At 38.2% G+C, this 11,952-nt stretch overlaps 1 protein-coding gene across 1 annotated transcript; it reads right to left on the bottom strand.

Annotated features, from left to right (window-relative positions):
- Window positions 1-266: 266 nt before the first annotated feature.
- LOC107300841 (AFG3-like protein 2) lies at window positions 267-10,249 on the bottom strand (the record flags this gene model as incomplete). Its single annotated transcript, XM_015830130.1, has 10 exons — window positions 267-467; window positions 817-932; window positions 1,690-1,800; window positions 2,313-2,438; window positions 2,708-2,815; window positions 3,587-3,740; window positions 6,804-6,941; window positions 7,550-7,823; window positions 9,221-9,345; window positions 10,175-10,249. Coding segments are annotated over 10 exons (1,428 nt in total), but the record flags the coding sequence as incomplete, so codon positions are not given.
- Window positions 10,250-11,952: the final 1,703 nt, after the last annotated feature.

Below are 11,952 nucleotides of genomic sequence, written 5' to 3'. Positions count from 1 at the left end.
ATCAAAATTATAAAGTACTTTGGACAAGGGCAAGATGATAAAATGTAAATGATCAAATAGGATTTTTGCCTGAAGAAACAGAATTCCGTATTTTGGGAAGAAAGCAAACTCTTTTTCAGCCCGCATTTAGCAGATTTCAGATGAAAGTTTGAGGGAAAAACTGTGGTATTGTCAGAAGATATTAAGAGGAAATAGTATGTAGGAGCAAAATTCTTGCCAGGCAAGATTTCTACAAAGGTGGTGAAACACCAAGTAAAAATACAGACCTGAGCATATGCACTCTGAGTAACTTTCTTTAAGTCATCTTGGGCCCCTGTTGTAATTCTTCCAAAGAAGATTTGTTCTGACACACGTCCTCCCAAAGTCATACACATTCTGTCCAGAAGCTGTTCTTTGGTGTACAGATACTGTTCTTTCGGCAAATACTGAGCATAGCCCAGTCCTTTCCCACGAGGAATAATAGATACCTTGTGTCAGAAGAGAAATAAAAGTATTTTTATAACCAACCAACCAACAAATAAACAAGCAAACAGTAGCTTATAACAAATCTATATTTCATATGATGGTTATCTCTACAAAGATACTTTTAAATAAGAAATATGTAAAGCATGACTTTTGGATTCAAAGATATTTAAAGTTGATTTAATAACTTTCCATTCTATATGAAATAGACAGATGATTAATTCAAGGCATCCTGGTTTGAAAGCTCGCACTTCAAAGGGAGATGCCAAGGAGATATATAAAAGGCTCACCTATAATTTATCTCAACTGAGAAGCAATCCTTCAAAAGAACTTCTGTGCCACAAGTCAACATACCTTCAGAAGTGGATCAGCGTGTTCCAGAAACCATCCAGCAACTGCATGGCCAGCTTCATGATATGCAACTGTTTTTTTTTCTTCTGGTTGCAATACTTGTGTTTTCTTTTCCAGGCCTTTGATTGGTTAAATACATAAGTATTCAATTAGTGTGTCAATTTCTATGGAGCATATTTCTCAGCTGCTGTGCCAATGAGGGGCTAACAAGAAAACATGGTACTAGTAAATAATCTTTCTGTTCTCTCTCTGCATGAGTGAGAAATTACCACGAGAGGAAGAAGAAAAAATATTTTTAGGCAAAAGCCACATTGGCTCCTACATACTATTTTCAAGTAAGAAGCAAAATATCATTCTTGCTTCATAGCAGAGATGCCAAAAAATCAGACTGCCAGCCAAAGCAAAGTTTTATGGCCACCAAAGCTGCCTGCATAGGTGGGGTTAAATAAATGAGATTATGCTTTTTTGCAGTTTAAAGGTTTCAGATGAATGGGCAAAACAGGTGCAAATGCTTAAGGCACCTGTCTCATCTGTTTAAAACGCCAGCCCCCTGCCCCTGGGATGTAACTTTCATTGGGGGCATCTAATGAAAGAGGAACTCTTACTGCATTAGGGGAGTAAAATGCCATTTGACAATCAAAATTTTGAGTGTCATGTTTTTGTCATTTCTTTTTAAGTTTTTATTCCCTCCTCCATCCCTGTAAATTATTCTATGGACACTGCACAAATGCTCATGGCATCCATGTGTTGCATAAAGCCTATCACTCTCCATATACTAATGAACGTATTTGCCAAACAAGCAACATTAGAACATGAATGAAAGAACCAACTGATAACAGCACCAATAATGTAATCCACAATGTGTGAGCTCCTCACCTCCTATCACTCTTTCAATAGCTTGCTCAAAATGCTTTTGATTTATGGCATCTGCAAGATGTCTTGCAGCAATTAAGGCAGCTTCATTGCATACATTAGCTATATCCGCACCTAAAGAAAAGAAGGTATAAGAGACACATAACTCCAGGCTATTTCCAATTTTTTTTATCATTTACCACAAGGAGGATACTTTGAAATTTTATATCTCAGTGGCTAATGTTTCCACCGAAATAAATGCCACTCCTGGAAAAATCAAACTCCAAATAAATTTTGAGTCAATGATTTAAAGATTATCTGTTCAGAATCAGGGCAAATAGCTAATATGCTCATAAAGAATCCATTCAGTATACTTAAATAATTGGGACCTGAGTTAAAAGAAAAATTATTTGCCAAGCTCCAGAAAATGATTTTCGGTATGCTGAAGGATAACCTTATTTTGTTATTGACTTTTTTCCTTTGAGGGTCACCATACCATCTTCAAACTCCTTCACCCAAAATAATTTTGGCATGTGACTTCAGGAAGACTAAAACCAAAGTCTTCTTAATATAAGTATAAATTCAGTAACTGATATTTGTAATGCAATGTATTAAAAATGCATTAGTTATTACATAGGATTACCTACCTGAAAATCCAGGGGTTAACGATGCAAGTTTCCGTGCTAAATTATCTTTATTCAAGGTAGTATCCAACTTAAGAGGCCTCAGGTGAACTTTGAAAATAGATGCTCTTCCTTTTATATCTGGTGGCCCTTGGGAAGTTTAAAAAAATATTTTTAAAATACATTGTTTACAAATATTTCAAACATGTATACTTTTTATAAAGGCCAATAGGCTCTAATTACTCCATCTCTCTCATCTTCCATGTACAAAAGTATCCAATCTGAGAATCTTTTAGATACGTAATTTCACATGTTAAGTTTGCTAAGATGCTCCAGGAAAATAACAATTCCACCTCATTTCCTCTCTGTGTAATATTGTTTAATTAATCTTTACAAGACCAATATGGGGAACTGCTTACCAATGAAGATCTGTCTATCGAAACGACCTGGCCTCAAAAGGGCAGGATCCAGGATATCTGGTCTATTGGTGCCTGCCAAGACGACAACGTTTGTTGTGGTGTTAAAACCTGTGAATGAAACGTAATATTTAGTAATTATTGATTATTGCAAATATATTATTTTCCAAAATAGACCAACAAATTATGTTTTATTTATTTATTTATTATTTAAATTTATATACCGCCCTATCTCCCTTACGGGACTCAGGGCGGTGAACAGGCAATAATAAAAATCACAATAAATATTGAATAAAAAGCCTGCTCTAAAATACCCCATATAAAACCCCTAGCAAAGCCCAATCAAAACTACGCCAGGCCGGCCGCATGGAATAGATGGGTTTTCAAGGNTTCAAGGCTCGGCGGAAGAGGCGCAGGTCCGTAGTTGTACGTAGGTCGGGGGGTAGGTCATTCCAGAGGGCAGGAGCTGCCACAGAGAAGGCTCTCCCCCTGGGGGTCGCCAGCCGGCATTGACTGGCCAACGGCACCCTAAGGAGGCCCTCTCTGTGGGAGCGGACTGGTCGAAGGGAGATATTTGGTAGGAGGCGGTACCCCTTGTTTTGACTCCTAATTATTTAGAAAAGCCATAAAGAGGCAAAAATGCATGTAAGCTATATTAAACTGAAAATGTGGGAACTGTGCTTCAACAAACATTGATGAAAAAAGCGCTTGCAGTGAATTTTTAAAATATTTTTTCTTATTCCATAGTTCTTTACTGCATTTGCTTTCCAATTCTCAAAGTAAGTTACACGGAAACAATATAATTTATTCCCATTTTATCTCTTTAAGACTGTAGTTTTATTTTAAGATGTACCAGAATTACTACAAAATTTAAAGAGTTACCATCCATTTCTACTAGGAGTTGATTGAGTGTATTTTCCTGTTCACTTTGCCCTCCAAAGTTACTCCTTCCTCTCTTTCTTCCCACTGCATCTATTTCATCAATGAAGAGAATGCAAGGTGCATTTTTACGAGCCAGAACAAATAAATCGCGAACCTTTGCAAGAGAACAGAAAGTATTTTCAATGACTCAGAGCACTACCCCATGTTTTTTATTCAACAGAAAGTTACCGCAAAGTCATGAAATCAGGAAGATTGTATTGTAGCCAATAAACTAGACGTAAAATGCATTTTGTGCAAATTGTAAAATGTTTTAAAATGCAAACAAACATTTCATGTTTGGTTTAAACATAAAATTAAACATAATTTTGTTGCTTGAGAGCCAAATATATAGAAGAGCTGGATTGATGAATATATATAGTCAAGTATGCCCTGTTCATCCAGATAATATAAAGGCTATATAAAACTGCTTATAAACAATGACACTTCAGCAAGCATAATAAGTACTATACTTCCATCTTAGAAATACCAAAACAATCCACGCTTTGTTGCTAGAATATAACAATGCAATAAAATGTAATCTGGGAAAAATACTGCCTAAATCTGTTCAAAAATTTAGTATTAAATTGCTTCTCCCACATTTCTTATTGATTATGCAACTCTGCATTCAGTTAGTACATTTTCAACATTGATAACCAAATATATGAAGCAAGGCTATTCACAAGAAACAGAATGTGCATACTCTATTACAGTGGTGGCGAACCTATGGCACGCGTGGCAGAGGCGATACTCAGAGCCCTCTCTGTGGGCACGCGCGCCATGCCCCGGAGATGGCAATTGTCCCTCTTCAATCAGCCGCTTGCTAACTCGCCGAGGTCCCATGTGGCCGGATGCATCCCAGCACAGCTGGTTTCCCTCCCCCCCCCGTCCCATCCCTCCTGGCCTCGCATGTTCTCCTTTTCCCGGGCACGACCCACTGCATCACCTCCTCAGCTGTCGGCCGGTCATCCAGCTCAGAGGCAGCTTCTCTGAACTGCTGCTGGTGGGCTGCAAAACCCCAGAGTGCACCAGTCGAGGGGCCGGCAGACTGTGGTTGCTGATGGACACTGTTGACCCCCATGCGCTCGCTGGCCTCTGTGTGCGGGGGCCGATGGTGTCAGGCAGCAGCTGCCCCAGCCTCACCTTGCCCTACGACAATGGCACCCTTGCCCGGCCTCACCTTGCCCTACGACAATGGCACCCTCGCCCTGCCTCACCTTGCCTCGCCTCACCCCGCAGGACGAGCCTCCTGCCCACCGCCCCACCTGCCAGAAACCCCCTGGATTTTCCCCAACCCTGCCCAGCCCCCACAGGCATCCCTCCCCATGAGCAACATTTAAGTGACCACACCCACCTTGGCCACACCCACCCAGTCTGCCATGACCACCACAGCCACGCCTACCCAGTGGGTCACGCCCACCTGGCACCCGACGATAAATAAATGGATTTTGGGTTGCAGTTTGGGCACTCGGTCTCTAAAAGGTTCGCCATCACTGCTCTATTCCATTGTTTAAGAAAACTATAAAAGAATAATATATACTTGAATAGTGTTATGGAGATAGTAACTCCATAACCTTACTCACTTTTATTACAGACAACCAATTGTTTATAACTTATTCACACAGGTGAATATAATGTATTTCCCTGGTTACAAATAAAGAATTTGATTTGAACCTAACTGTGCTTTATCTGGTCCTTGACCACAGTAGCATATTTTGAAGTGAGATTTCAAAATTTGTACATTAATGGAACAAAGGATTCAAAATAGGACAGTATTCACAGGACAGTTAATAAAAATGTAAATAAGACTAAATTGACATGCAGTGAAAAAAAACCAGATAGTAAAAAGGACTACAGGTAGTCCTCGAACTACAACCACAACTGAGTCCAACATTTCTGTTGTTAAATGAGACATTTGTTAAGTGAGTTTTGCCCCATTTTACTTTCTTGCCACAGTTAAGTGAATCACTGCAATTGAAAGTTAGCAACCCAGTTGTTAAGTGAATCTGGCTTCCCCATTGACTTTGCTTGTCAGAAGGTCGCAAAAGGTGATCACATGACCCTGGGACACAACAACGGTCATAAATATGAACCAGTTGCCAAGCATCTGAAGTTTGATCATATGATCATGGGGATGCTACAAAGGTCTGAACAGTATTATTAAAGCAAATGCCGCAGCTACCAACTCGGAGGAGTCAAGGTTTTGCTTACAAAATGGAAACTGAGGTTGTTGACTGTGCTAGAAAGAGGATAATTTTGTAATTGATCATGGCAGGATTTCTCTCTGGTGATCCCTATATACTAGAGCATAACCTGTGTTTCCTGAACTTCATAAGGTTCCAACAGTAATCCTCATTTAACAACTAAAACTGAGCCCAATGTAGGAGTTCTCCCCAACTCCATACCAGAGAAAGACCTTTTCAACCAGTCTCTTTTGAGACTGAAAGAGCTGCCTGCCAAATTGATATGGCCCACGTGGGACAAAGTCCCTCTGCCAAGCAGCTGTTTCATTCTCAAAAGAGACTGGCTGAAAAAGGTCTATCCTGAAATCCAAGGGAACTAGCCAGGCGGCAGCAGCTTGAAACTTTCCCCTGCTGATCTTATAGGCACCTAATGCAGATGTGTCTCTTCACTCAGGCTCCCTCTGCACACATCAGATGAACTGTTCTTGTTACTTTTATTTCTGATCTCTATCTTTTTCTACTATCTGATTTTATATAATTTTTAATTTATTGTACGTGTATTTTATGAATTGCACTGATACGGTTTTCTATAAGGTATCAACATAACTTTCCCTAAGTGCTCTTTTTTAGATAGCTCAACTAACCAAATGCTGTTCTTCCAGCCATCAGTCCTTCTGCACTTAGCCCGTATGCATTTCTTGCCTTCTTGTTTAGAGTATACAATATATCAACAATCTTGTTATAATTATTAATTAAAATACTTAATATGATTATACCTCAGAGACAGAAAACCTCCAAAATAAATTTTCCAGAAACTGAATGGGATATCATTGAGTGAGCTCAATTAAAAACTTTTGATAGCTATCATTTGAAAAAGAACTGTAATCTGGATAATAACTAAAGCGCAGTGTATTAATAGGGTTTTAGGCTTTCAACATTAACTATGTCCTTTTTAAAATTAATGATACTGCAATAAAAGAGCAAAGTCATAGACTTACTCTAGCAGGGCCCACGCCAACAAACATCTCTAAGAATTCAGAACCATTGACTGTAATAAAAGGAACGTTGGCTTCCCCAGCTGTTGCTTTTGCTAGAAGCGTTTTTCCAGTGCCTGGGGGCCCAGTCAGAATAGCACCCTAAGAAAAGGTAGGAATAAAAGTTAAACATGATTAAACACACACACACACACACACACACACACACACACACACACACACACAGAGTCATCATCATTCATTTTTGTCATAGTATTAGCAAAATTCAGCAAAGGATTTAGATTGGAGGAAATATGAAATATTTAAGAAGCTCAATCCAAATTATAAGATTTTATGTCAATACAGAGCATATACTTCCTACTGTTGAGATGATGCCAACATATATTAGCTTGCAAGGTAGTCTTTAGAGCTCCCAACATGCACAGAGCAGTATGAACATGTTTATTATTTTTTAAAAAACTTGCAACCACCATGTGTTAAAGTAAATCTGTATTAAAAGGTTTGTTTTTTGTTTTATCTAAAAGGAAGTAATAGGATTGAGTTAATTGAGCAATAGAATTGAGCAATTCAACATCATCAGTGAGTTATTTAAATTCCATAAATTAATAATAACATTTTTCTTATTCTTGCAGATAATTAAAATTAGGAAGATAATACACTGTGACTAAGTTTGAAATTACTATTCCATGCCAATGAGATTTCTAAATATTTCTGGCTCTAAGTCAATGAATGCCCTTGAGAATTAGTACCTTTGGGATCTTTGCTCCAAGATCTTGATACTGCTTTGGGTTTTTCAGAAAGTTAACAAATTCCATTATCTCTAATTTAGCCTCCTCACAGCCAGCTACATCTTTGAACTTCACATCTATTTCATCTTTTAGGACTTTAGCAGTTGTTTCACCAACACTGAAGAGTCCACCCATTCCCCGGCCTCCTCGGCCTAATCCAGCTGCTCCTCTTCTTATTGAATATAGCAAAAAGCCAATTATAAGGACTGTTGGCAACATATTCAGCAGAAATGAACTAAAAAAAAGGATAAGAACTGAAAGTTGGTATAAAGCATGGCCTAGTCAAAATATTCATACAACTTGTCAAACACAATGCATGGAAAATACATTACAATGTATATATTTATTGTTAGGAATCTTCTAAACTTAATAGAAAGACTAATATTTAGCAGAACACCTATTTTTTTTAATGTTTAGAAACAAACCATCTATGTCCTAAAGAGAGCAATAGTGGATTTATATATTTTTCTGACAGTTAGCACCCCTATAATTTATTGCAAACAGCTCTAAGTGTCAAAGTTGCCACCTCACGCTCTGCTATTGCTTGGTGCCAGTCTGCCATGAACTCTGGGGAGACTGGATAGGAGTGGGGGGAGAAGTACCCAGGGTAATGAAGAGTTCACTGTATCAGCTAGAAATGTAATTTCCAAGATTAGATGCTAAGAACGACTGAGAACAAATCATAGCTGCATTCCAACCCACACTAGGAGCGGCCATTCTGAAAACATCCTTTTTGAATTTGATTGGACAATTGGGGGCCAGCATGGGGATGATGCCAGGGGATAGGATGTTACACTTGGGGATTTTGGTGGGCGAATTTCAGTTGTGGCTTAATGTCAAACCTGCCTTAACTTGAACCTTCAAGTAAGAATGTTCCTTAACTCCATTCATTGAGAAAGGTATAGTTTACTAAAGATCAAGTGAAACACAGCACAGCAAAGCCAGAACTGAAATTCACGTGCCAAAATAGGATCCTCCCCATATTGGCTCCCAAATGTCCAATCAAATTCGAAAAGGATGTTTTCAGAACGGTCGCTCCAAGTGTGGGTTGGAATGCAGCTATGATCTGTTCTCAGTCGTCTTGACCTTGAAGTCGCATCTCTAGCCCATACAGCGAACTCTTCATTACCCATGGGTACCCCCTCCCATCCAAAGTTCATGCCAGACTAGCATTAAGCAATAGCAGAGGGTGAGGTGGCAGTTCTGACACTAAAGTTAATTCTACTGAGATAAGTGGAAACATAACTGAAGAGAACTTTGGATCCCAACAATTATTTAAAATGATGAAAAATTCAGATAAGGACGAGGAAGCAATGGTTTACTTCATACATACCACACTGAAATAGCTAACAAAATAATTTCCCAAAACACTGAAAGAACTCAGCAGCAACTACTCAAAAACTCATATTTGAAACCCATCTTTGCTTTTAGTTCTGAGAGACCAACAAAGGCTTTAATGATATAATTATTCAATATATTTTAGAAGCAGCTGCTCTTGCAAAAGTAAATGTTTATACTTTTTTTCAAAAATTTCTCAATAACCCTTTAGAATTGTTTAATACTGCTTTCTAGTGATTTTTAAAGGTACATTATAATGCAAAAATTAAAATATCTATCATTTAAAAAGCTTACCCATCACTTTCTGCTGTATATACTACTGGCAATTTCTTCTCTCCTTCTATGCCCATCTCCTGTTGGGCAGTTTCCAAGTTCCGCTCAAATGTATCCACACTCCCAATATTAAACCAAAGAAATTGCTGTAAATAGACCAAAATGGTAGCAATTTAATTTTACTACTTAAGGTAATTTTAGACAGACAAATAATAACACTAAATTTCAGAGAAAAGGATTCCATTATGCATTAAGTGAAACAGGAAAATATATTTATTGATTGAATTGCTATTTAGCCTTTCATTCAGCTCAAATTGCCATATATAGAACTTTGTTCTATTTTTCCCAACAGTAACATGTAACAAATTTAGAAAATTCTGGATTCAAATACACACACTGATTTCAGAGGATTTTAAAGATTAATATACAATTGAGACCAACATATTTTCTTTTGGGGTTGATGAACAAGCAGTTGGAAAAAAATCATGGAAATAATTTGTTTTGTGCATGGTAACTGAAGTGAGATCACTGTATGCACAAAACTGAAAAGATTTGGCATTAACCCCAATGGAGGAAAGATTGGTAAAGATGATGGAACTTGCTGAGATGCATAAATTGACTTCTTTGATCAAAGACAGTATCTGTTTATTGCTGACTGGAAACCTATGTGGATTTTTTGCATAAAACAGAAAAAATGAACTTATGATTTATGGTTTTAATTATTAGAAAGAACATATTGTTACTGAGATGCTTAACAGATCAAAATTAAAAACATAAATTTCTTAAAACGCAACAAAAAAACCATTTCTGCTCCACAAGCCATAGTTTTATCAATTGCATATGAAGACATAGACCTTTGCCATAATGCTATGTATTATTATGTAATAATGTAAAAGACATTATTTAACTTATAGGAATGCACATAAGTATAAATATTGCACCCCCTGAAGTTTGCAGGCTATGAATTCAATTTACCCCATCAACAGGAGATTTCCCTGGAATAAAGACGACTCTAACAAAGCGTTTGTTCACTACTTCTAGTTTGTCCACCTATCAAAAAGAAAAGAAACATATTATTACCAGTATTTCTTGTTCATGTAATACTATATTTCTATTTGTATAAAGGCAGGAAAGTATCAGTACTAGATTTATTAACTTCTCCAAATTGGTCTCCTTGCTAATTAAATTAGAGGCTTTAATCTGAATCTCTGCTATACTCATGTAAAAAAAACCCCTGCTCAATTTAAAATAACAAAGAAGATGGGTGAGATTGATAATTCTCCTGGTCAACAGACTGCTATTGCTTCCTGTTATTCATAGAACTGTGCTCCTGATCACTGGTTCAAAACATAATGTTGGGCAACGGGAGGAAGAACTACAGAAAGTGAATGAGAATTCACTAGTCCCTGCTTTGTGATCCTTTAGGTATCTTGAATTGCACTGGTGGGCCCATCCTTTAAACAAATATAACAGTACCTGAAGCCATAACGTTACTTAAACCTATTTAACTCTACCATTTGGTAAAATGTGCATCTTTTAGTACTTGCAATAGAGCTTTTTCTGAATTTCCGAATTTCCTATTTAACTTCTGAGATACAATGAAGAGTTAAATGTGTTTTACACACTGAATAATGTAATTGCTCCGATAACTCTCTATCACCGACCAAAGTTTATACTGATATGTAATGAAGATGATTAGGGCTCTAGAGTTTAAAACATATGATGAACAGTTGCAGGAACTGTGTATGTCTAACAAAGAGAAAGACCGGGGTGACATGATAGCGGTCTTCCAATATTTGAGAGGCTGTCACAAAAATGAAGGGGACAACCTATTTCCCAAAGCACTTGAAGGCAAGACAAGAAGTAACAGATGGAAACTTAACAAGGAAAGGTCCAACCTAGAACTAAGGAGAAATTTCATGTCAGTGAGAACAATTAAACATGGCTTGCCCCCAGAAGTTGTGGGTACTCCAACACTCGAGATTTTGAGATTGGACAGCCATTTGTCCAGCATAGGGTCTCCTGCTTGGGCAGGGGGTTGGATTCCAAGGACCCTTCCGACTCTATTATTCTGTAAAAAAACTATTCTGAGTCTGTCACTGCAACATTAATAGACTTATGGATCCCAAGATATACATAAACTAATAAGATACCTATTTGCTTCTCTTGAGGATCATGACTTTAACAAAAAAAAATGGAGTTAGAGTATCTTGCCTTCAGTTCACTATGTGTGTGGTAAATTTGTGGGACCACCTCTTCCTTAGAATATCTGCCCACTCCGCCAGATTAGGTAAGGTAGGCACATTCCAATTCTCTTCCCTGAAATGTCATTTAGTGAGAAGTGTGCCTTTTCCGGATTGCCCCTATTTTACAGAACACGCTCTCCCCAATGATTTGAAGGCTACCACCATTTTAGCTTTTAGCTACCAGTGGTGGCGAACCTATGGCACGGGTGCCAGAGGTGGCACTCAGAGCCCTCTCTTTGGGCACGCGCGCCATCGCCCCAGTCCTAGGCCTTCAGCTGGGTTTTATAAAACCTTTTCGCTTTAGGCCTCCGCCGCCGTGTGCAAAAAAAAAAAAAAAAAGGTTCAATCAGTCAATTTCAACTTCTCACGGGGAAAAAAAAGATCTTGCAAAGTTGGAATTGATTGATTGAACTTTTTAGTTCCACCCAGTCTGCCATTACCACTGCAGCCACGCCCACCCAATTGGCCATGCCCACCCAATTGGCCACACCCAGCCAATGGGCCACA

The sequence above is a fragment of the Protobothrops mucrosquamatus genome, unplaced genomic scaffold, assembly GCF_001527695.2.
Source record: "Protobothrops mucrosquamatus isolate PMUCROS unplaced genomic scaffold, P.Mucros_1.0 scaffold8736, whole genome shotgun sequence".
Taxonomy (NCBI): domain Eukaryota; kingdom Metazoa; phylum Chordata; class Lepidosauria; order Squamata; family Viperidae; genus Protobothrops; species Protobothrops mucrosquamatus.
This window is presented reverse-complemented; position numbering and strand designations above follow the sequence as displayed.